At 38.1% G+C, this 27586-nt stretch overlaps 1 protein-coding gene across 1 annotated transcript in view; it reads left to right on the top strand.

The window, feature by feature from the left end:
* The window catches only part of LOC126473396 (probable isocitrate dehydrogenase [NAD] subunit beta, mitochondrial), a 69934-nt gene that overhangs the window by 23899 nt on the left and 18449 nt on the right, over positions 1-27586 (top strand). Inside the window, exons 4-7 of the mRNA XM_050100405.1 lie at positions 15124-15240; positions 16842-17048; positions 25474-25638; positions 25748-25957. Coding sequence (XP_049956362.1) covers positions 15124-15240; positions 16842-17048; positions 25474-25638; positions 25748-25957 — 699 coding nt within the window. The remainder of the gene's footprint in view (positions 1-15123; positions 15241-16841; positions 17049-25473; positions 25639-25747; positions 25958-27586) is intronic.

Below are 27586 nucleotides of genomic sequence, written 5' to 3'. Positions count from 1 at the left end.
ACTTCATCATAGCCACTAGAGATTTTATTGGGTAACAATTTTATTATGTTCCTAATTTCATCAGAGTTTGTTTCATAAACAAACATTGTAGCATTAGTGCTGTTTGACGTATTGGTGGAATTGAAGAACGATACCTTGCGGTTTGCCTGAATGAGATCTTCTGCTAGTGAGGTGAAATATTCATTGAACTTGTTTACAACTGTGTATGGATCTGTGACCTTAGAGTCATTAAGTGTTAGAGAAATGTTTTCCTTTTTAGGTGTTGAACTACAAGTTTCTTTTTTAATAACTTTCCACATAGCTTTCATTTTGTTTGAAGAGTTTCTTATGAAATTGTCATTCCATAAAAGTTTTGCCTGTCTAATCACTCTAAGATAAGTTTTCTTGTAGGCTTTACAATAGTCAGAAAATTCTTCAGTGACTATGTATTTTTTGGAGCAATATTGGAGAAATCCGTTTCTCTCACTAGAAATTTTGATTCCTTTTGTTACCCACGACTTTCTATTTTGATTGCTTGAAGTTTTTGTTTCAAAAGGAAATGCTGTGTTAAAGTAATAAAGGAAGGTGCTATGGAAGCTTAAGAACATATTATCAACAGTTGTTTGCATGTAAGCACTGTCCCAATTTTCCTTAGCTAATAGGAAGTTAAAAATCCTAATATTGTCATCTGAAAAGTTTCTTATTTGAAATACTTTTTTGGGGCTGATTTTACTATTTTCCATGTCAACACTCAGTAGCTGAGCATCATGGTCACTGTATCCCATGCTCAGTACTTCGCCAGTGAATTTGTAACCAGTATCAGTTACGACGATTTGATCAATTATTGAATCAGTATGCTCTGTTGATCTTGTTGGAGAGTGTATTGTGGGGATCATATTAAAGGATTTGGTCATGTTTAACAAATCAAGTTTAGCATTACTGTTTTTTGATAAATCAATGTTATAATCGCCACAAAGTATTATTCTCATATTTAATGAGCTGACACTATTCAGCAGAACTTCTAATTTGGTCATAAAATTTGGAATATTACTACTTGGTGCTCTGTATACATTTATAATTATATAGTTAAGTTCAGGCAGCTTAACCATAGAAAGCTCAAATTCCTTATCTTCAGATAATGCAATCTGTTCATTTAGGCCTACCTCACTGAATTTTATCTGGTCCTTTACAAATACAGCAGTACCGCCATGTGTGGAGAAATTCCTACAATAAAAGCTTGTTAATGAATACCTTGGAATAGAGGTTGACTGAATTTCTTCTTTAGACTGCCAGTGTTCGGTAATACATATTACATCTGGATTTATTTGAGACTGAAGTAACACTTACAGCATTTGAATCTTATTTCTGAATGACTGGACATTATGGTGTAATACAAGAAATGATGGACTTTGTGACTTTTTAGTTAAGGGTTTAATTAATTTCTTTTCTAAAGGTATTTCTGACCCAGCACTTACCCTAAAAAATTGGCCGAGATTTTATTTTTGTGTGTGGCTTCTTGCACGCAATTTTCAGTAGCAGAGATGGTTTTGAGTGGTTGACACAGTTCTGCTTCCATCAAAGCTTCTGTTTTTGGCCTAAACTATTTTGTAATTTGTGGTTGTTTGGCGATCTTGATACTTGGGGCTGATTTCTTCAGGATATGATTTCGGAGTTTTTCTACTATTTGGTCTTTTCCTAACATATTTAAATGTAGTCCATGAGCTGTATGAAATCTTCTTCCTAAATTGTATGTATCAATTATCTCTACGTTATGAAATGTAGAACATATTTCTGATATCAGTTTGTGTGCAATGTAAATTTCTTGGTTGACACAGGACCAGGAAGGCAAATCATAACGATGAGGAATGTTAACAATGAGTACATTTGTATGTAATAGGTTGTTTAAGCATTCCTTCATTTCTTTTGCAAACCCTTTTGTTTCATTCCTATATATATATATCGTTTGAACCACCTAGAAGCACGACAAAATCACAATTACTTAAGTGAGATACATCAGTAGAGTTTGTTAGTTTATTTACCTCACAAAACTGCGCTCCTGGCTTCACAAAACCTGTTACCATTAAATTACATTTATCTTTCAATAGTGCTGAAATTCCACGTCCATGACTGTCACCAAGCACACAAATTTTTTTGTTTATCACAGTTTTGGGGCTAGAAGGTTTTGAAACGTGTTTTTGCTGTGTAGATATATTCTGTTTTTGCACATTCGGTAACCTTTTTTGATAACTATGAACCTGTGTTAACTTTGCGGTCTTGGGAGCAAATTTATTGTATGCAGCAGAAGTTTGTTTTTCACAATGACCACCGTTTTGTAGTAGGATATTGAATTTGGTTTTTTGAGCTATTACTGAAGAAGAAACACTATTTACGATATCTGCACACTTTATTTTACATGAACTCTGTTGTGTAGGTTCCACATTTTGCTTAATAACAGGCATTTCTTTCAGATGGTGCACAATTTGATCTTTTGTAGATAGGCCTACCGTTTTTTGGAGCACGGCAGGAGAATTTATTACTAAAGACGACGAAATGATTGCGCTATGGTTTGCGTTACCGGTACACCCAGAATGTGTTGGAAAACTTGAAATGGCGACGGAATCATCGGTTACTGTGTACACTTTATTTCTGTCGAATTCACTTACGCCCTGCTCGGCGGTTTTTAGTTTTCCATGATCATTTTCAAGACATTTGAGTCTATCAGCTAACACTCTGTTTTCTGCCAAGGATCTGCGCACAATTTCTTGCAACGAATTAATAGTTTCAACTAGTTTTGCTTTGTCAGGATGGACTTCACATGTTACACACTTGCATTTTGATTTGGATGATTTTTCACTGCAGGTTTTTTGCGTGGCACTAGACTTGAAACTTTGCGAAGCACTTTTGTTGATCATCTTCTTGCTATTGATGCCGGATAACATTTGAAAATTGGAAATAACTGGAGGCACAAATTCACTAAACTTCTCAATCGCTGCCATCTTGGGCATACCCCTGCATTGTTAAGTCACTGAAGAATGCTGAGGGTCTTCTGTATCATCCTCATCATCAATATCTTCCTCATCCAAGCCCCGAGATGCATCTGGAACTGTCTCCAAGATAGTCATGGCTTCCATAGTGACAAGATTTTTGCTAATGTTGATGTAATCCACAAATGATGCCTTCTCTTCAAGTTGGCTCCATTCTTTGTCATTAGGTGAAATATCATCAGTATCAATGTTTCCATCACAATCAAGGATTTTATTTCCAAATCTGGCTTTTTGGAAACAGTTTCAAATGGTAATGTCCAAAATTCTGTGCCATGAGCTGCGATGGAGTAGAGTGCACTGTGCCATATCTGCAAGTAGCTGGATACCACAGAAGGGCAGTGAACCTTTGACACAACAGAGTCAACAGGTCAGGTATGAGCCACAATCTAAATAGAGAGCAAAGAGGAAAAAAGTCTTCTTTCACTTCAATAGTACAATAAGAAAAAAGTGGCACGTAAAAGTTTTACAGGTGAAATGCTTATTTTCATCTCTTCCTTTTGTCCCAACATGTCATGCTGTAAGACCATTTTGCGATAATGCAGCTTGAAATTATGTAGTACTCAAAGATCAACTGGCTGGTGCTCACTCATGCAATTTGCTGGAAAGAATTCCAGTCACTTTTCTGAAATAAGAAGGTAGGGGAGGGTGTTCTGCACACCTGTCCATGATGAATAAAATCTTCAGGCTGCTGTACCTGTTTTCATTGACACTTTGAAGCCAGCTTTCAAACACTTTTGTCGCAATCCATGATATTAAACATATTTTCTGGGAAACTTGACAAAATTTTTAAAACACTGTGGCTTTTTAAATTTCCCAATCTTGAAATGGGAGGAGCTTCTAACTACCACCTATGTTAGTGCATTACAGAACTGTTACAAATTGTTTACTTTGTTTTCCTCACCTTTGAATGCCTTTGTGCAGTCAGTCATTACATTGTAAAGCAGACCCATCTTGTCTGCATTGAAAATGTTTTTAGGAGTGTGTTGGGATGTCAGTTCTTTCAGACAAGTTTCTTTATACTGACAACTGATGCAGTGTCTAACCTTAAATTTATACAGCCAACCTGATGAAGCATTGAAATTTTCTATGCTCTGTCAGATTGCCAGTTCCATTGCTTTTTCACGAAGCATTGGGAGAATAATAGGAACATCTTTAGCTCTGTGATGCGTGAACCACTATAACAATCGGTACTCCACATCTTTATATTTCCTGTCCTAAAAGGAGTCCACTTACTAGTAGAAATTCCGAACACACCTGCACTGTCTTCAATATCGTTTGTCTTTGCTACGATAGAATTTGAGGAAGATGTAACAGCTCCTAATTCATCAGAAATATCCACTTGCTTTCTGGTACTATTTTCCTCTGCTACACTCAAAATTCATATTTTTTCAGCAATTGTAATGCTTTTCTTCTTTCTTTCACTTATGTTATCAGTTATCGAGATAATCAGGTAATGCAGTAATTACAATACTGTTGCCTATACAGTAGGCCTAAATAAAATAGATGCCTTTAATATGCACATCAGTTCACTCAGTGCAGATAAGCTAATGAGTTGTGATGTGCTTTGGGGTTACCAAGTTACATGCAACAATTCTTATCCAGTTACTCCATAATCTCAGTTTGGCAGAAATTGTGTAACTTCAGGAAAAGAAATGACTGCTACACCTAGTAGTAACCTTTCCTGTGGCTGTCACCACCTCTGTAACTGTAAGTTTGATACTTTATACTTTTGTATTTATACATTATATGTATTACATCTTGTTTTTGCGATGACTTTGTTGCTCCAGTTTATTCTGTTATGTATATCTCAATCTATGAAGCGATTTCAAGTCTGTCACATTAAAAATTAAGCATTAGTTGGCTACAAGTGCTCACAACACTGTGATTTTGTAGTTGGCAACACAACATAGGATGCTACCAGTACACTACTCCTACTGTATGTCTCCTACTACACCCATCCCCTCCATGGTTCCGTGTTAATAGGTGGAGCTCACTGATCCACTTCTCCCATAACCCCCTCTGGAACCAGACATCATAACTACACACACTGCAGATATTTCACCAAGACCGAGAAGAAAAAGTATAAGTGAGAAAAATGTGTAAATGAAGTTGTATGTATAAGTTTCAGAGTAAGATTGTAAGGAACAGTCTGCTGTAATTTGGTGGATACCTTATCCATTGGCACCAGTTTGCTCATCTGCTGTGTTTTGTCCCTATTCTGTTAGGGCTGCAACACATCCTCCACTTTGTTGACACCTGTGGAAGTTTTTCTGAGATATGGAGAAGATAATAGGCACATACTGTTGAGGTCTCTCCCTCCCTCCCTCCCTCCCTCCCTCCCTCCCTCCCTCCCCATGCCCTGACCCACCCGCCATCCCCCTACAGAAATTTTTATTTGATGTAATTAAACGAAACTGTATTTTACATACATTTTGATACTCAAGCTACTTTTCTGCATAGTCATTGTTTAAATCTACATCTATATCCATACTCCGCAAGCCACCTGACGGTGTGTGGCGGAGGGTACCCTGAGTACCTCTATCGGTTCTCCCTTCTATTCCAGTCTCATATTGTTCGTGGAAAGGAGGATTGTCTGTACGATTCTTTGTGGGCTCTAATCTCTCTGATTTTATCCTCATGGTCTCTTCGCGAGATATACTTAGGTGGGAGCAATATACTGCTTGACTCTTCGGTGAAGGCATGTTCTCGAAACTTTAACAAAAGCCCGTACCGAGCTACTGAGCATCTCTCCTGCAGAGTCTTCCACTGGAGTTTATCTATCATCTCCGTAACACTTTCGCGATTACTAAATGATCCTGTAACGAAGCGTGCTGCTCTCCGTTGGATCTTCTCTATCTCTTCTATCAACCCTATCTGGTACGAATCCCACACCGCTGAGCAGTATTCAAGCAGTGGGCGAACAAATTTAGTAGGCATTTGTCTTATAATTTTACCAGCTTTCCTGTGCCTTCTGCATCCTCAGTTGCAATGGTTAATGGCTTCTTTAAGTTCATCATCACTTCTGTAGCACCTTTTCCTCAAAAAATTTTTCAATTTGGGAAATAAGTGAAAATCACTTGGGTTAAGTCCAGACTGTGTGGCAGATGTTGAAAGCTTTCCCACTGAAGCTGTGGAAGAAAGTCCTGTGTCACTCCTGCTGCATATGCAGATATGCATCGGATAACACTGCACACCTCACACTTGGTGGTATGTACAATTTTGTCACACATTTTAAGGTTGCACAATTAAGCTACAATCAATCATATTGGAAGTGGATGAGTACCAAGGTCATTGATCAGTCGGCAGTCGTAGTGGAAGGCAGTGTCAAGCTGAAACATTCTCTGCTTTCCAAACAACATTCATATTTGGGGTGAGTGAATGCAGCTTAGTGTATGGTGTCAGTAAGTTGGTGTAGACCTTAATGTTCCATTTATTGTTAGCATGGTGTGATTTAGTTCTGTATTGATCTTCATGTAGATACATGGAGCCACACTAGAGAGCTATGTTCTGCAACAGGGTACACCAGGTTGTGAGATGAAATTGGGAGAGTAGAGGTTGAGGAACTTCATGTAGTAATACACATTTTTTGCACAAAGTTGTTCCTGGTTTGAAATTTCTAGCAGTCTTTGTTAGATGTATCATGCAACTTCATGTTCTGTCCAGGGTCATACCATGGTACATTAGTTTCATTGCAGAGAGCAATGGTGTTCTCAGAATGTACTAAAAGTTTGTAGTTGTCCAGCATGTGAGCAGTTTTTATTCACTTCGTATCAAAGCATGGAGTGTCTTGATGCAGGTTCCTCAACTGTAGTATTGTTGTTGAATAAATACTTGCACTAGTTTCACGTCTTTATTTAAAAAAAAAAAAAAAAAAAGCCGCAACTGATGCCATTATTTAGTGATATACAGGGTGGTCCATTGATCGTGACAACAAAGAACGAAACTTGTCTAGCTTGAAGGGGGAAACCAGATGGCACTATGGTTCGCCCGCTGGATGGCGCTGCCATAGGTCAAACGGATATCAACTGCGTTTTTTTTTTTTTTTTTTTAAATAGGAACCCCCATTTTTTATTACATATTCATGTAGTACGTAAAGAAATACGAATCTTTTAGTTGGACCACTTTCTTCGCTTTGTAAAGGTAGCGCTGTAATAGTCACAAACGTAGAAGTACATGATGCCGCGTAACATCCCGCCAGTGCAAACGGTATTTGCTTCATGATACATTACCTGTGTTAAAATGGACCGTTTACCAACTGCGGAAAAGGTCTATATTTTGTTGATGTATGGCTGTTGTGATCAAAATGCCCAATGGGCGTGTGCTATGTATGTTGTTAGGTATCCTAGATGACATCATCCAAGTGCCCGGACTGTTCGCTGGATAGTTAAGTTATTTAAGGAAACAGGAAGTGTTCAGCCACATGTGAAACGTCAACCACGACCTGCAACAAATGATGATGCCCAAGCAGGTGTTTTAGCTGCTGTCGCGGCTAACTCACACATCAGTAGCAGATAAATTGCACAAGAATCGGTAATCTCAAAAACGTCGGTGTTGAGAATGCTACATCAACATCGATTGCACCCATACCATATTTATATGCACAAAGAATTGCATGACGATTACTTTGAACGTCGTGCACAGTTCTGCCACTGGGCACAAGAGAAATTACGAGACAATCACAGATTTTTTGCACGTGTTCTATTTAGCGATGAAGCGTCATCCACCAACAGCAGTAACGTAAACCAGCATAATATACATTATTGGGCAGCGGAAAATCCACGGTGACTGCGACAAGTGGAACATCGGCGACTTTGGCGGGTTAATGTATGGTGCACCATTATGAGAGGAAGGATAATTGGCCCTCATTTTATCGATGGCAATCTAAATGGTGCAGTGTATGCTGATTTCCTACGTAATGTTCTACCAATGTTACTACAACATGTTTCACTGCATGACAGAATGACGATGTACTTCCAACATGATGGATGTCCGACACACAGCTCGTGTGCGGTTGAAGCGGTATTGAAGAGCATATTTCATGACAGGTGGATTGGTTGTCGAAGCACCATACCATGGCCCGCACGTTCACTGGATATGACGTCCCCGGATTTCTTTCTGTGGGGAAAGTTGAAGGATATTTGCTATCGTGATCCACCGACAACGCCTGATAACATGCGTTGGCGCATTAAAGAAGGCGAACTACTCGCTGTTGAGAGGAATGTCATTACACGTATTGCCAAATGCATTGAGGTTGACGGACATCATTTTGAGCATTTATTGCATTTATGCGGTATTTATAGGTAATCACGCAGTAACAGCATGCGTTCTCAGAAATAAGTTCACAAAGGTACAAGTATCACATTGGAACAACCAAAATAAAATGTTCAAAGGTATCTACGTTCTGTATTTTAATTTAAAAAACCTACCTGTCACCAACTGTTCGTCTAAAATTGTGAGCCATATGTTTGTGACTATTACAGTGCCATCTATCACAAAGCGAAAAAAGTGGTCCAACTAAAACATTCATATTTCTTTACGTACTACACGAATATGTAATAAAAAATGGGGGTTCATATTAAAAAACAGTTGATATCTGTTTGACCTATGCCAGCACCACCTAGCGGGCCAATCATAGCACCATCTGGTTTCCCCCTTCAAGCTAGACAAGTTTCGTTCTTCGTAGTTTTTTCGTTTGACGCTTATTTCATGAGAGATTTGGCCTGGTTACGATCTATGGACCACCCTGTATGTCAGGTGTCATGAGAGAACACAGAATGACCAAAATAATGTTTCTTCATTCATTCAAAATATGGTATGCAGAAACTTTCAAATTAAGTCCTGCCTTTAGACATCGCCATATGTTGCTATCAGCTTGATAGGTCAATGAATCCATTCAACAGATGATGTTAGTCGCTTCTGGTAGCCTGCTGTTATGTAGGTGGTCAGCTCTGGCACATGGTCTGTGTAGCTTGTTTGTGGTTGGAAATCAGTTTGCATAATAATAATAATAATTATTATTATTATTATTTGTTAATATGAGAGGATCTAAAGTGTAGGATTATAAGTGAGTCTTCCCAGCAGCCACCATGCTGAGCAGGGCAGATGGGTGGTAGCTGTGAGGTAGGTTCCATGGTTTACTTGATACAAGTATAGTAAATACTAGTGTTCCCTTAGGAAACTGCGGTATATTTCCTGATTTTGTTTTATCAGTGATGAATAAAATTCACTTGACTGTGTATTTCCCACACCTAGAACACAAACTCTAATTAGATGCCATTGGAATTGGGAGCCTTTCCTGGCTTAATTTCTTTCAGGCCAGCAGTAATTTCCAAAACCAAACCAGATTGGCAGTAATGGGGGTTTTCTTCAGATAATGGTTTTAGCTGTTAATATTCTCATTTTATGCTGATGGTATGAACCCTGTCTCTTGGATCCCTAGAAGTTTGCATGATTTTATTTGCAACTATGTGATACATGGTAAGTTTTGTGTGTGAGCTGATTGGTGCCTCCCAGTCTGTGTAGTAGAGGCAGGCCTTTCTGTTTGACACTGAAAAGCTCAGTAGTTTCAAAAATTTCCACCTCACTGCTTCTAGACTGTGTAAAAGTTCATGCATAACTGTTGGTTTAAACATAGTTGCTGTTAGATATTTATCTATGACAAAGCTGTAATTACTACTTTAAAAACAAAAATACTATTTCTTTTACATCACATTTGAGGAATGAGGTTCTAATAACATTTGATTATTTCAAATACATTGACATCTCGTACTAATCTATTAATGCTTCCAAAAACAAGATCTATCTTTTTCTGAATCTTCCCCTAGTTTGCTTTACAACATTTTAGTATCGTTAAAATAGTAATTTTTGTGAAGTCTGCAAATCTCCAAGGCAGGACAGCAATCCATGGCGCAATTATTGCTGCGTCCAAGCTAGTATTTCCTCTCACTAAGTAGTGGTGACCACCATTCTTTGCCAGAGAAGCACATCGTCCTCAGTATGGCTCTCGGCATGCACAATAAAAATAAAAGAAACAGACAAGCATAATATCTGAACATCTGACGTAGTTATTGTCTTAAGATACAAGTTATTTATTTGCATCATTCATCACTAAGTAGGTGAAGGGATAGGCTCACACCCCTGGAACTCGTTAAAATGCTGACAGATCTTTTGTAGTTCATGCAGATTGGAAGAATCCATAAAAGTTGATTACCAAGTCGCACTGTGAAGACAGGCCAGTTCGCCTTCGCGAAATTATGTCTGAGACTGGATCCTGATGTTATTGTGAAAATATTGAGTCCCACTTCCAGTATTACTGGCTGATGTTGAGAGTAAAGAAAATCAGTGAACACTTTACTGGAGGTTTGCGATGTTGTTTGATGTCATGTGTGGTGACAAAACTCAATTCAGGGTTGCTTTCAGGTCTCCAAGCTGCCAACAGAAAGGTATGATCTATGACAAAAATAAAGATGCAGATAAATTTCTTCATCCCATAGTACTAAGTTCTCTTCAGTCTGATTTGCTGCTGTGTATTAACATTGCTCATAGTGGCTGTTAAAATTTTTCAGGGTGAAATTAAGATCAGAGTACCTGGTTCAATCAGTTGCCAGAGGAAGGTGTATAGATGTTATTTATCAAGGCTTCACTGATTTTTTTTGGTGACTGTTCATGTCACTGCCCACTGATATGATCTCAGGCACAGCATGTTCAATGTCTCTGCAATCATAGGTGCTACACCATGTTTTACAGTCTGTTGCACCAAATAGGTCATACCCAGGAATCAGCACGAATTCGTGGACCGTGACCACCTCAATCTCATTACCTTTTAACGCCTTAGCTGTTACTGGAGAAGGAAAGCTGCAGTAGACACACATACACAAATGCATGCGCAAGTGCGCGCGCGTGCACACACACACACACACACACACACACCTGCAGTCTCAGAGAGCTGAGTGTGGTCTCAGCTCTCTGTGACTGTAGATGTGTGTGCAAGTTGTGTGTGTGTGTGTGTGTGTGTGTGTGTGTGTGTGTGTGTGTGTGTGTACTGCTGACAAAGGCCTTAATAGCCGAAAGCTTTAATTGTGTGAATCTTTTTATTGTACCTATTGCGACTCGACATCTCCGCTGTATGGTGAGTAGCAAGTTTCCTTCTCAGGTATTGGGTATTGTTACATTCCATCCTGGATTTTCCATTGTTTGATTTTAGCTGTTACTGGGATTTTCGTCTGTGTAAACTTTCAACTGAATTTACAAATTCAGATTATAGAGCCAAGACTTTTTGCCATAATTCCTTCAGTGAACCTATTGATGTAATTTTGGGAGCCATTTTTTATTTTGGGAACCATTATGATGAGCAGGAGATCCAAGGATTATCTGATTACCAGTATTGTTAGGTCATTTAGTTCATGACACACACTAATGAGGATGCACTGTATTACAGGTGATTTGGCAGTAGTGAAAGCTTGAATAATTTGTTCGTTACACACTTTGTGCCTCAGAACTGTTTGTTCACCTCAAATTCTGTTTCAAAATATTTTGTTACTGTTGCATATTTCCATGATTCACCACTATTATATGCACCTTTGCTAGAATAAATAGTAGGTATTGTGTGCAGATGTGCTGTGAGCAGTTGTATCACCACTGGCCCTCAACTTCTACACACAGCAGAGAAGCTTATAGACATACATGTCCAATTCATATGCAGTTATGGATACAATTGGAATTTTTGATGTTGTAGTTGTTGTTACTACTACTACTGCTACTGTGATACGTTTTATAAGTTAAATAAACAAGTAAATGTGTCTTTATCTAAAAAATAATTCTTTGTAAGCTACTTAAAATCACAACCCTTACACTATTTTTGGATCACCATTTGGTACACCTTCTTTTCCTAACCTATTATTATTGACAGTCAAAAATAACCCTGAACTTCTTTTTCAAAATGTTTTGTTTTAATAACTCAACATTACACTGGGGCGATAATCCTGTAAATCAATACTCTTTTGCAAAGTAATTTTTTTTACATCATGAACACATTGTCTCATTTACAGTATTGTTTATTTTCATAGTTAATATTTTCTCTAATAGAGGTTTCTTCATTAGATGGTAATATATTTAGATGCAAAATCTCTTCTATCTCTTTACAGTAATTCCATTTTTGTATGTGAATTTTTCTCTCATTATCACACTCATTACTACCCCATTTACCAATTCTGGAGGATAGCAACAGGCTTCAACTTGCACTTCGGAAGAAGTTTCAACAGTTGGCTTTTTAAGTCCCTTTCACAATCTCAGCGAAATCTATTGAGAACACACAAGCATTAGCAACTGAAAAGGAATAATCGTGTTTACAAGCATTTAGACATTTTTGTTTCATGTCATTGTTCTAAGTAAATATATGAATATTAATTCCTTCTTCTTTCTTGCAGTGACTTGTATAACTCACGATCACATAACAAAACATTTTTCTTTGAAAACAACTCAAAACATACTCTTAGAACTCCTCAGTATTATAATAATCGTACTTTGTCACCAATCACTGATAATATCTCACACCTATGAAAACAACCTTTATTTATCTTCGAAGCTTGTGACTGTGCTAACACTCAGTGATCCATGCTGTCTGTTTCAGTAACTGTGATCATACGGGTATAAGACAGTCTCATATTGAAGTAAAAGTCGCAAAATTGATAACTGTCAGGGATATGTTAAAGAACCTGTTCCCATCAAAATGCACAATGGGGGTTGTACACATACCAGTTGAATCTCCAAAAGTGTGTTCAGATTACACAGGTTACTGCCTCTTTTACTGTGGTCATAATGAAAAATAAATTGTTTGTCTGGAGAGCATACAAGAACTCGATTGTTTCCCTGCATTCTATCTACTGTCCTGGTACAGTTTGATATAGTTATGATAGTGTGAGTGCCACCTTGTTGCTAATAAAACCTGTATTCACTGTTCATTGTGCAACTGGAAGAGAAACTGTAATTAGCAAGAATTATTAGGTGCTTTATTCCAGTTACAGTACCTTCAAAACAAAAGGGTCCAATGAGCTCTCCCCCCCTCCCCCCCCCCCCCCCCTCCCGGATGACAAATGACACTACACATTCACTCTAAGTGAAGTCAAAGATTTTTTTTTACAGCATGAGAGTGTTATCTTCAACCCAGTACATCTGACAGTTCCATTGAGTTTGAATTGTGCTTCATTTTACCAGTCCCTTGAACCTATTCACAGAATTTTACTCTCTAATATAGGTCATCATAATGTAAATGTTGACCCAACCTTGAAATGAAATAACACAGCTGGCTTATCTGGAGAATTCATAGCACACTACTAGCATTTACACCACTTTCGTATGACATTTACCTTGAAGTGTTAGTGAAAGCTGAAACAGGTGCAGCACCATAATGGAATATCTATCACATACAGCTGTATAAGGTCACGCTGTACACCCTTTTTGCCTACTGTAGACTGGTCTTTGGATGTCGAATGTGTCTTGTAGAAATGTGTTAACTTGTAGAGAGATCAATCCCATACTCTCATCCCCACAGTCTCTGAACTGCAGCAACTTCCTCAGACTTAAAATTGCACTTAATAATCAGCTTCTGCTCTTCAGATCTCAAATTTACAATCTTCCACCTTGACATTAATCTCCTGCCACTACCAATATTTTGCAGCTAAATTGATGATTCTACTGCCATCTGTTGAGGAAACCTAAAATTACATTTTCCAGAAATGTAACCTTGTAGGTGAGAAAATCAAGAAAGCGCTGGTCCCTGTGTCACGGCACATGTCCATGTGTAATCTGCAATCCGTAATCCGCACGCGAATATTGGGAGTATGCTGTATTTGAATTTTTTTTTGTGTGGATTAAATATTTCACTACACTAATGTGCCTGGTGCTTCTTGCAGGCCTTGTGATGTGTTAGCTAATGCCAGATTTGCCATGTAGATGAATTAAGCTGCTGCCTAGAGCACATAGATTTTGTTGGGCTTTGATTTTTTATGAAGAATTTAAGCATATTGGGTTTTCTGTTACAGGATTGCATCACAACTAGCATAATAAAAAAGCATTATTATCATGACCATACAAGCACTGTCCATCTGCAGCCCCCAGTTACTACGTACTGTAAAAGTCTGTTTCCAATAGAACATGAAAAAAGTTGCCTAAGAGCTCTGTTCGAAAAGTTATTGAAATGTTTTAAATATAGTCTGTAGTAAACATCCTCCAAAGTATACACCTTCTATATGCACACACTTATATCCTTAGTGTTTCTACTTTGCCCTACAATCACTGAAAGCTTCTTTTTGAATGTCCTAGATTCTTAGTAATAAATTCTCCATATTATAAATGATGTTGCAATGCTATCCTTGGTGGAAATATTATTTTTGGAAACCCATAGACAAGCCAGAGGAAGTAGGATGGTTGGGAGGGTGGGTTCATCATATATCAGAATCCAATGTGTTTTAATTTGTTTGTTTAAAATCTCAGGAAACAAATAAACAGTGAATCTATCTTCTTTTGCAAGTTCTTTGGCAGACAGCTGTTGGTACAGACCATGTCCTTGATTTTTAGGATGTGTGTGCCACCGTTTGAGGTTCCCTTTTTCATCAATGATTATCTTCATTGGATTTACGATTATTTTTGAATGAGGAAAATAATTTATCTCTGGCATACTGGATGTGTTGTATGCCTAATATATTGAAAGTTCTTTTCAGAGTTTGTCCTTAAGTGTTCACTAGGCATCTCAAAATATATCATCAGTCATTACTTCATTTAAGCTTTATTAGTAATTAAGTATTCTAATATTACTGTTTTCAGATCTATTCTTGTTACAAAGTAAAGTTAGAAGCTAAGCAGCTCCACATGATGTGGAGACTATCTAGATCCTAAATTGACAGAGTACTTAGTAATGGGATGAATCTGAAGATGAGTTGTTTTTTAATCAGGAATTGGTAATACTGAATAATCTTTGCCAACCCAGACTGCAAAAAACAATAATTTAGCTTCTGTGGTTTATGCATTTGTATGAATTAGGTAGTAAATGTTATTGGTAGCAGCAATTGGAGAAATATTGTTAAATTTATTTTTCTGTTGACAGGCGGCTGATGTTCCGATAGATTTTGAAACCTTCTTTTTCTCTGAAGTGCACCATATGATGAGTGCACCACTAGAAGTTGTTTCAAAATCCATTGAAAAGAATGGCATATGCCTTAAGGTAATAACTCAACCTCATTCTCATGTTACTGCTGTTTTCTAATTTAAGATGCTTTTTCATACTTACAAAGCTGCTTTGTGAATTTAAATTAATCGGCAAAGGTTTGGTATTAAACATCACTTATACTCCAAATTTTGTATTGTATTGAAAAATTATTGAGAGATACTGTCCTTATTGTATAACGGGAAATATTACTTCCAAAGGCTTAATTTAACAAGTCATTTTCAAAGATAAAAATGAATCATTAATTTTTGCGTTACAGGGATATCGTGCTATTTTTCAATGGAAAATATGTATCCACAGTAAAACTTTCAGATCACACAATAGTTATATGTGGAAGATCCTGGAAATAGTAGAAGTCATCTTCTTAAATGCTTTTCAGATGCAATACACAGTAACTGGATTGAAGATTGAAATCATGTGCTAGAAACATCATTTGGATAATGAATTAAGAATTCAAAAATTAAATTGGTAATACAGATTTTTGGATCTTTGTTTATAGTGTAAGCCTGCTATATGATGAGCTTGTTTCAGTTGTTACTTTGGTATGTCTGTGGGATATTTTTCTATGCAACAATTGTGAAATTTCGATTTTTAAAAATGAAACATTTTTTCAGTGCTGACCATAGTGATTTTCAGTCTAAATGTGAGTGCATTAATCCCTCAAGCCAGGAACCAGGGTATGCACACGTGTACCATGAGTGTTTGCACTGGCAGTTACCTGACAGTGTTCTAATCAGTTGCAGAATCACAATAAAAGTGTATTGCTGTGTCAGTGATTGATAATGGATGTCACTGCTTTGCTAGCTAAATTTAGGAATATCTGTGCTCACATACTATTCAGATCTTTGTGTGGAATACTATTTGTTAGAAATTGTGCGCTACAAAATGTCTCAAAGAAAGAGAAAAATATGCACAGTGGCACATGAGAATATTTAGCAGAGTAGAAAATGTTTCAGCACACTGTGCATTTATTGGTTATCAAGTTGTTGTAATGGCAAGGGCGTGTGCGCATATAAATTTCAAGCTTTGTCTCATAACAGAACTGCTGGGAACTGACTGGATGAGATTGTGGTGTAGTACTTTGTTTCAAAGTATGACACACTGAAAGATCATTTTGAGTGATTATGTATGTTTTAAACATCAGAAAGTTAAGTTGTTAACAATCTCTGAGAATTTCACCAACTTTTGGCATATAATTCCTGCAATAAAGCAGTTTAAGTAAAATACAGCCTTTCTGTACCCGCTGGTTGTATAAACTACTGCTATGAGGCTTGGTGCGTGCACAAGTACTGTCAGCTTGAAGGGTTAAAATGTTCAAGCATGCCCCTTATCTGATACATACATATACCACATCCTTCCTAGATAATTTCAAAATTTCTGGAAGGGCTACATGTTTAAATACTTCATTACTCTCACTTAAATTTTCACCTATGGAGCCCACTCTATGGAGGTGATGTGAAACAACTTTTTAGCGTCACTAGTGAGGACTTAGTTCACTTACACTCTAATGCTGCCTTAAATATCTTATTGTTCATAATCTACCTTTATTTAATAATGTGGCTCCAAAAACAAATTATTTAGATATTTTTGCACTGTAGGGGATCTTAGCAACACCAGACTACAGCCGCACTGGTGAACTGCAGACTCTGAATATGAAACTGAGGCGTTCTTTAGATCTGTATGCTAATGTTGTCCATGTAAAGTCACTGCCGGGAGTGAAGTGTCGACATGATGGGATTGATGCTGTCATTATCAGAGAGCAGACAGAAGGAGAATATTCTGCCTTGGAACATGAAAGTGTTAAAGTAAGTATTTCCCCTTTTTCTAAAAAAAACTCGCATTGCATGCTTGTTATAATAGCTGATCAGGTATTGCTTTACTTGTATCAGATGACTGGTGTGCCAGTGCAAATTATCATTTCAGAATATGCAATGTAAAAAATGCAGTTTTTAATATATTGGTGTTATGGGCTTCAAATAATGGAAACTTGTGATCCTGTATGGTCATGTGATACGTGTTTTGACATGAAAGAAATGCAGCTGCTTTGGGGGGGGGGGGGGGGGTAAGTTTTGAATTAATGTTCCATTTTCCATTAAATTTGGGTGTTGGCAGGGATAATCCCTCAAATATGAGAAATTATTCTAACAAAAAATGGAAAGTCCAGGTAGGAATATCAACAGTATAGGAAAAGATAGATTCTGTAAAGATGATACACTTCAGTTGCAGACAGGCATAATTAAGACACTTATGCATAAGCTTTTGGCCATGGCCTTCATTGGAGAAAGAGAAACACATACCATTCATTCACACAAGCAAGCACACCTAATGCCCAACAGACCATCCATACTGCAGGTGTTGGCTGTCATGTGTGTGAGGTGTGCTTGCTTATGTGAATGAACGGTGTATGTTTCTCTTTTTCCAATGAAGGCTGCAGCCAAAAGCTTATGTATAAGTGTCTTTCGGTTGTACCCATCTACAAATTATTCTAACACATATTTTGGTAAATACAAATAATGACTGTATACTTTAAGCGTGAAAACTCTTAGAGACAGCATGAACCCAGAAGAAAGTTGCAAATAAACATCAGCCCAACAAATTCTAATGTATACTATTTTAAAAAGTTATTCTGTGGAATACTTTGCACATTTCCCAGAACAAACTCTAGCTGAAGCAGTTTTGCCAAGCTTGGCCACAGATGCGATTATGACTCTTCCGTAAGATTTGTAGTATATTTCTTATATTGTTACAAAACTAGCCTTAAGTACTTGTCAGCAAACCATTGTTTCAATGCCATTTCTGGTGGCATACCACATGTGAGAACATTTGTAATATTATTATTATTTTTCTACCAAACATCATGGTGAGTATGCTGTTGTTGGAACTTGTTGTGCAATACAACAGAGACCTAATATTTTTTGTTTCAGAGTTAATGTAGGGCTTCCCACTTCTTATGTCTCCCTCCCTTAATCCTATAGCTTTCGCTCCACATGAAGAACTGTGCCTCCAGCAAACAATTTTATCTTTTCAGTGGTGTCAGTTATGATATCAGTTGAGGCTCAGCGCCCTGAAATGACTGGCTGTGTATGGGGGGGGGGGGGGGGGGTGTGTTCTGATAGCTTAGTTTACTTTAAAATGTACCTGTCTGTTGTTCAATATCTGTTCTATGTGGTGAGCAGCAACTATCCTCATTGGTGGTGTTTTTATTCCATCTTACCAATCTTTATTATCTTGTCAATAGTTTCTAATATTTACTATTATGATCTTTGCTGTCCTCTTAATTGCTCATATTGAATGTTTTGTACCTAGTCAGATACTACTATGGTCAGCTTATAATTACTTCATAGTTGACACTTCACTCATTGGGCCTGGTTTCCTCTAATCAGAGCACTCAGCATGATGCCTGAACTGTTCACTGTTGCCAAACTATCACATCAGATGGGCAGTTCACTTCAAATTCCTTGTCCGGCTTTCTTTATTGATGTATTTGGATTCCATATCATGGGTCTGGCACTTTTGATTCATATTTCATCACACATTATAACACACACGCACAGTCTCGTATACGGCACTAACAAAATGCTAATGGATACTTTCCACACAAGACAGGATTCAGCATCGCATACATAATTATTATTGTAATCATAGAGAATTGCTGGCATTAAATAAGATTTGCATGTCCTTGCACAAAGACAAATTTTTGAAGGCTGCAATTCATCATTGTGGCTGTGTCACCACATTCATAACTACTTAACCAAGTGTAGTGACTTGTGTAATGGTTAAAGTATAATTCTAATGTGTAGAAGTTCATAGGTTCAGATCTTTTCAAATGTAGCAAAATTCTTTTTATTTCTTAATCTGATCAAAAGAGTTTATTATATTTATTCAATTAATTGGTTTAAATGTAATTTTTTTATTTCCAGTAATTTTCCCCATCATTTTTGTCATCATATTGAATCTTTTATTTGCTCCTGTTTTTCTTCCAGTCATTCTTTTTTCATTTGGAATCTGCTTATGTCAACCTATTGCCTGCAACCAAGGACCAACAAGGTCTGCTCATCAATTAATAATGCACCATCTCGTGTAGGCAGTGTGAGATAGTTTCAGGTGCCAACAATATCCAGAAATTACAGTTTGCTTTTAGCACTGAAACTCAATTTTTTTCTGTCCTGAGGTTGCTAGTAGAGATTAGCTTTAATCATCATGAAGAAAGTGATCATGATTTTAGTTCAGCTGCAACCTCTATTTTCTCGGATACATTACACGTCACAAGATTGTGATTAGCTTAATTCAGGGCTGCAAAACACTTCATCCGCCAAAGTTTAGTCATTGCTTACTTAAAATCCGCTGTCAACAAAGTGTATCACATTTCCAACATACCTCACGGCGGCCCCTTCCTACATTGCTCCACGTTAAACGTTAACAGCATTTGTGAAGTGACCTGCCATGTTTGTGTGTCACCTGTAACTGAGCGGTAGCCAGCAGCTGATGCGGCAACTCAGTAGCTGCAACTGAAAAAGTCATCAACTATCAAGTAATTTTACTTGGACAGAACTTTCATGTGTTATTAATACTTAATGTACAATGTCTGTATACTGTGGACCAGTAGTTTTTATACCTACCACCACGGGGAAGTTTAAATGCCGCCTAAGCAGCTGTGATCCATAAGGTTCATTTGTGTGTGTGTGTGTGTGTGTGTGTACACGTGTGTGCATGCGTGCATCGACAGGTGTAAAAATTGGCATAACAACTGACAGTTGCGGAGATCTTGACTGTTTTACACAGAGATCCAGAATCTGAAATGGTACAGAATGTGAAGATTCTTACTTTCTAGATGAAAGTATGAGTGAGGATTCAGATATGTCTTCATTTCAGTTACTTGCAAAGTGAGTAGTTTATTCCTGATGTTTAGGGTACGAGCTGTTTTGACTGCTTCATCTCTGTTTCTATCTTTATAGTTCTGATGCAAGCATTCTTTCTCTATTTAAATCATAGTGCAGACCATCAGTCACCATCTGTAGTACTGCTTGTGTACATACGTCAATGCAAAGTGAGCAAGATTGGTCAGGACTAGATGATTAGTTACAACTGTCAGTTGTCCAGGAGGAAGGGGGTGCAGCATCACATTTATCAGATGCCAGTACGGAGTTTGATTACACTTCTAACTGAAAGTATCTGAATGTCTATTAGTGAACATTAATACAGGGTGTGTCCAACCTTCACTGTTATGATGGCTTGAATTCTGCTGAGGACACTTTCAGTGAAGTCTCTGAATGTTTGTGGACAAACGGCAGCCCATTCCAGTGCTTCTTCCTCAAGAGCCAAAATTAGAGAAGGTAGCGATGTTCAAAGTTGGGGTCTGGAGCGAAGCCAGCTTTCTAACTCGCCCCAAACTTGTTATGGGACTCCAGGGAGGCCAGCCCATTTCAGGAATGGTATTGCCCACTAACCATTCTCTCACAGATGCTGCTTTATGCCAGGAAGCATCATTATGCCGATACAGTCAGTCATGGTCTCTGAACTATTCTTCTACTGCATGCTGTACACATTGCTGTAAAATGTGTTCATATCCTTCCAAATTTGTAATTTTGTTAATGCAATAAGAGGATCACACCCTAACAGTGAAAACCACTTCCGTACCATACACTGCCTCCTCTGTGCTTTGTTATTGGCATTACACATGATGGCAAATAACGTTCTTCAGGCATTCACATAACCCAAACCCTTTTGTCAGATTGCCACAGGGTTTCATGTCAAAACACACACATCGCATAATCATATAGGCTCACATGTTTCATTATTTGAAGCCCATAACACCAGTATATTTAAAACTACATTTATTATAGTTCATATTCTGAAATCATTATCCAGTCATCCAATGCCCAGTGGGATTGCTCTTTACACCACCTCAAGCATCACATAGTACTGACTGTGGAAATGTGTGGCTTACGAGGAGTTGCTCAATCGTTGAACCCTTTATAACTCTATGCATATTCATTGTACAAACTGGCTGCTGGTAGCTCTTTGGAACTCAGGAGAGATTTCTTCCACTAATTGCATGTTGCTTTTTTTCCAGCCAAGCTTCACAATGTCTGTTGGTACGTAAGATCTGTCTAGTCTTATATTGGATTTGTTACTCTGGTGACATCCAATGAGTACTTCACATTAAAAGTCATTGAGATCTGCTGACCAACCTATTCTGCTGTTACTGCTTCTCTAATAATGACTCAATACTCACCAGCTTCTTTTAATACTGGTGTGTGTGTGTGTGTGTGTGTGTGTGTGTGTGTGTGTGTGTGTGTGTGTGTGTGTGTGTGCGCGCGCGCCTCTCGTGATGTTCAGTGGTTAATTCCACGTTCTGTAGGGGTGTTAAAGGTCTTTTGATCAGATAGTTCAGTTTACTCATTTCTTTGACAGCTGTGTGATAATGCTCATCAAAAGTGAAACAAATCAGTGTGCTAGGAACACAGTTGCAACAATGAGATATAAAGAAATTAAAAAAGAACTGTGTATCGCATAAGTGACCTGCTGCGAACTTGCTTAAATTTTTGGTGTTTCAGTGTTATTTTCATACATATGGTCTCAAATTGCCAAAACTCTTAAGAATATTTACCAAAAGATCCATTTTTAAAGTCAGGATTTGTCAGTAATGTACTGAGTTGCAATCGCTTTGGGCTATAATGTCCGTACAATATCTAAATGACAGTGCTATACAGATTAGCAGGAAAGGCAAAGAAAAGCATGACCTACTTCATAAAACGAGGCCTTTCTTTGATTTCTTTGTATGTAAATGTAGTTTTCATCTTAACAGGGATCTTATAATAGTTAAGGCAATTTGGCCTCTTCATGGGTTGGTTGGTTTTAGGCTGAAGGGCAAGTTCCCATCTCCGGAGTTCGGGAACTTGCCCTTCAGTATATCCTCTCTTCTCGTCATCCGCCAGGCCTCAATCTCCGCTAATTTCAAGTTGCCGCCACTCATACCTCACCTGTCTTTCAACAACTTCTTTGCCTCTACACTTCTGCCTCGACTGACATCTCTGCCCAAACTCTTTGTCTTTAAATATGTCTGCTTGTGTCTGTATATGTGGATGGATATGTGCGTGTGTGCGAGTGTATACCTGTCATTTTTTCCCCCTAAGGTAAGTCTTTCCGCTCCCGGGATTGGAATGACTCCTTACCCTCTCCCTTAAAACCCACTTCCTTTCGTCTTCCCCTCTCCTTCCCTCTTTCCTGATGAGGCAACAGTTTGTTGCGAAAGCTTGAATTTTGTGTGTATGTTTGTGTTTGTTTGTGTGTCTATCGACCTGCCAGCGCTTTTGTTCGGTAAGTCACCTCATCTTTGTTTTTTTATATACAATATACTATACTGATGGAGATGCATGGGTGATCTATGCTTGATACATGAACCAGAATGAAGATAGAACATTACCAACACAGGTAAACACACTACACAAAAACATAAGTTTCATTTTAGAGAAAGAGCAACCAGAGTAAAAAAAACTTCCTTGATATATTTATCACAAAGAAAAATAATCAACATTCTGTCAGATGCACAGGAAAAATAACCATATGTAAACATTTATGAACCTTTGAATGATGTTCAAAGTCAAATACAACAAATGAGGTGCTGGTTGAGAGTTTAAAGTTCAGTGTTTAAGTTACAATTTTAGATGAGATTTGTTTGGTGGATTATGGGTTTAAGTTAGAATTTTAGATGAGATTTGTTTGGTGGATTATGGAGGCTGTGCAGTATGCTGTTTGTGTGGCCTTGACATATTTCTATCTCCTGATTCTGTAGGTGTATAAAAGTTTCAACAATTTTTCAGTCTAAAAAGTTTCTCAATAGAGGATATTTTGACACTCCCTTCTAACACTCATCCTCGACCAGGTTCCATTTTGTACAAAATTGATTTCATAAGTTGTGACCCCCCATCCTCCAGTCCAAAAGGAAGGCCACAAAACTTTGGTACACATACAATGGAATGTGGGTGGTGAGAAAAGATCACCACTGTTATTCACTGCAAACTGACTACTGTAATGCGCCACCATTAGAGGCAATGCAAATTAAGACAAAAAGTGTTTTCTTCCTTGTAACTTCCATTTCTCTTATGGTTTGAATGAGAAATATTTTGTTCAATAATTGGAAAACACAGTATTGGTAATGATGAATGCTTAGCAATGAGAGATGAAGGGTACTGGGGTAAAGACTTAACGGGTTTCTCACTACCCCCTGCTCCGCACTGTGCCTGTGGGTGCGTAGAGGATATTTTGAGCATCCAAATATATCTACTAAAAATATGGAGTAGAATAACTTCACAGCTATCTCAATCATCCTGCATTTACATTCCATAATACACTTTAACTATCTCGGAAAGTTACCATTTAGATCAACTGTGAAAGAATCCCTTGACTAATGTCTTCAAAACTATATTAACATAAAAATATGTCCCAAGTAAAAGGCAGTAGATGGCAACACATGACAAGAAGATCAAACAGTAAATTATATAATTGGTAGAACACTTTAAAATGAGTGCTTGTTAGTTCAGCATTTTACATCTGATGTAAAAGCATATAACCCCCTGTTTTCAACATCTTGCTTGTCTCTCTCTACTCTACCTAATCAGAAGAACTTGGTGAGATTGCACATAAGGCAATGACAGCAACAGCAACAGCAAATGTAGGTTGTGTGGATCATTGGCACATGGCACCCATGTGGATGTGGTATGGACTGAGCAGAGACTATTGGCTACAACAGTGGGGTTTGGTATTGCCTCCAGTGTTGAACTCCAATACCTCAGACTGGGCAGCCACTGGTGGACTGTGCAGATGAATGGGTGGCAGGCACCAACTGTATACTTACTACTTGTGCGCTCTTCATCCTTTACAGGCAAGTGTTGCAAGGGTGCAGAAGTGACACACATTCATTGCATTATTTTTGTGCCACTTGCTTGTGGGCAGTGTTGGTGTCAACTGGATGTAGGGTGGCAACTCTAAGCAGTAACGCATGAACTGTGCAGTTTACTGTGGGCTGGTTCTAGCCCCAATGCAGCAAAATAAATGTGTGTATAATCAATTTTGTACAAAATGGAACCTGGTAGAGGATGAGTGTTAGAAGGGAGTGTCAAAATAAAAAAGTAACACTTACACCCTCATTCTGACAGTACAAAGTACAGATGGGCTCACCTGTGGCAGGAGTAGAGGATTTCTGCCAGTCAGGGTGACCAAATAAAATAAAGGAAATAGGAAGTGTGAGAGGAAGCAGTTCACATTCAAAGTTGGCTGGTGGACAGTCCCAAAGAACATAGCCAGAGGCAGATTGCCTAAGCCATCTTCCTCTATTAAAAAGACAAGAGACAAGTGAGACCAATGCTCTATCTGAAGGCCAAAGTACAAGAGAGAATTTCAATTGCGCTCTGTCCTGCGAGATGTTCCAGCAACCACACGACTAATTTCCCACATTCTCTGTTGGTCGTCTGAGTGGCATTCTTAGTTGGTAGTTTTGTCAGCAAAGGTAGAAAGTGTGTTGTGATGCTGATGACACAGGTTCTGTCAGACACGTCGCCACTGTGGGAACTTAAAACTGAAAGTGTGAAAGCCACACCCGATGCATTCAAAATAAAATTTTGTGTCTTAAAATATGCTCAGACTATCCTGTCAGTTACTTTTTGCTTAGAAATTGATAGTTAAATTTTTGTAATTACCAGTTCTGATATTACCTGCGATTGTAATAACATTTGTTGTACTTGGTTTATAAAAGTGAATTGTATGAACAGTCCTTGTTCAATCTGCTGTCATGTACATCTTCATATAAACTATTTTTTCAAGTGCTGTTTTATTGCTATTATTATTATTATTATTATTATTATTATGTTCACTTTAATATATTATCATTAACATAGCTTCTTGCTTGCTCTGTGGTTTCTTAGTCATCAGAATACATGTTGTTGTGGTATTGTACTGTCCTGTTGAAACTTAGAGTTCCAGTGAAAGGAAAAGATTTGAAGATATAACTGTGCAGCCTGTTTTGTATGCCGATGTGGGCAAGAATCTTGATGAGCTTTCATATTAATGTGTCCAATGCCTGCATATCAAATGTGTCCAATGCCTGCATATCATTTAATGTTGTATATGAGGTCCCTCTCTCTCCCAGGTGTATTCATCCCTCAAGATTCAGTAGCCAATTTCCTTAAAGTGAAAGATCTGCTAATTTACTGTTATGATTTCCAAACACAGGGTGTCGTTGAATGCTTGAAGATCATTACAAGAGAAAAATCAATGCGCATTGCCAAGTTTGCTTTTGATTATGCAACAAAAAATAAGCGAAAGAAAGTAACTGCAGTCCATAAGGCCAATATTATGAAACTTGGTGATGGCCTGTTCCTTGAGAGCTGTAAAAAGGTAAGAAAAAAATTGACTTGTCTTAAAAGCAGTCAGTTTGTTTGCTGGCTCTGTTACAGTATCTGCATGTCATTGTGAATTTCAAGATGATTCATATATTTTGTTTCAGATGGCAAAACTGTATCCAAAGATTGAATTTGAGACAATGATAGTTGATAACTGCACAATGCAAATGGTGTCCAACCCGAAACAGTTTGATGTGATGGTTACTCCAAACTTGTATGGTAGTATTGTGGACAACTTGGCCTCTGGCTTAGTGGGTGGTGCAGGCGTTGTTGCTGGTGCAAGTTACAGTGCCAATTGTGTTGTCTTTGAGCCTGTAAGTATATTTCAAATGATATTATTATAGTAATAAAAATATTTTCAAGTTTTGTGTTCTTTAAACAATAGGTCATACAGTTCATCAACCTCAGTGCTTGGTTCATTTGTTGTGTTAATCTCTCTGGTCTTGTTCTTTCAAGCCACATTTCTGAATCTGACTTAAAATACAAAAGTTTACATTATTTTACATATATTTCTGAGATACAGATTCACAAATTCTTACTGTAGTTTCCAGCAGGGTGAGTGCCCCCCCCCCCCCTCCCTCCTGCAATAGCTGTGCTTTACACTATGTGACATAGCAGGTAGCATCTCTGGCTAGCATGCTGCTGGTCACCAGTTCCGATCCAACCACCCACACTTATTTTTCATTTTGTATTTGTCATTTTTGTAGGGTTCCCAAAATTAATTTTGTTTGTTTGTATATTCTGGAATATTATATGTTTATAAATAGTTGCACAGTCCATCCAGAAGTTCATTTCTGTTGTGGCTATGCATTGGTGTTAGTAATAAACATGCTTTCAGTGCTCAACTTTGTAGTTCCTTGATGGTCCTGCTTTTAGATTTGGGCTCAATTCTGGTTATGACGTGATATTGTTTGGTGGGGACACTGGATATTTCACCACTGTGGATCTAATTGGGCAACATGAAAGCCTTTACCTACACAGACTGGAACTGGAATACAACCAGCACATTCTTCCTACAGCCTGTATTTTCAAGAGACCAGTGGTTTAGAAAAAGCAGCACATCAGGCGTCATCAGTGTTTTTCGGAGACATTGGTCGGAACCCGACAAAATGGCTGAAACAATTTGACCGATTAGCCAAATCCAATAGGTGAGATGATGTGATGTGTTGGCAAATGTGTGTACTTTTACTTGAATGGCACAGTCCAGCTGTGGTTTACAGCAACAAAGAGAAGCTCAGTAGCTATGATAAATTTCAGGCTGAACTGAAGAAAACAGTTGGTAACAATCCACTTAGTGGAATAACAATTGAAGAGCAGAGGTGACTGTCATGGCAAAACAACACATTCCTACATACAGGATGTGCTGGCCCTATGCCATATTGTGAATCTGAATATGAAAGAAGCTGGCAAAATCTCACTTGAGTCACAGAAAATATGTATGACATTCTTGTTGAAAAGCTTGTTACAGCAGAGGAATTCACCAAGAACATTGAGGAAATTCAACAGAAAAAGATTTGAATGAAATAGGTATGACCGATTCCAAAATGTAATCCCTCATCTCTCTTATACGCTAGGTATAAGAGGGGCTGAAGCTCATTGCAGTACCCTCTGACAAGGTTGCTACCAACAAGCTGTAGAAATTCTCAGTAGTAGCAGCAAGCTTAGCTGTCGAATTCAGGACAACTAAGTGAGGGTTACTATCTATGGAGGTGAGGCTTCCACAGAGGAAAATCCTCCATGGGTATCAGTTACCAAGATAGCAGGAAATTTCATTGAGATCACCATTGATGATCAACCATCCCAGCTGCTGATGACTGAATGGCTTCCTTGTCTGTAATGTCAAACGTTTATCTCTGCCAGCTAAAGAAAAACTAAATTCGTGTGAAGAAAATGGTTGTGCTGAAAAGTCGCAGATGACAAATGGCTCCAGCCGACGGGAATGT

This window comes from Schistocerca serialis, chromosome 4 (assembly GCF_023864345.2).
Source record: "Schistocerca serialis cubense isolate TAMUIC-IGC-003099 chromosome 4, iqSchSeri2.2, whole genome shotgun sequence".
In the NCBI taxonomy this organism is placed as follows: Eukaryota; Metazoa; Arthropoda; class Insecta; order Orthoptera; family Acrididae; genus Schistocerca; species Schistocerca serialis.
This window is presented reverse-complemented; position numbering and strand designations above follow the sequence as displayed.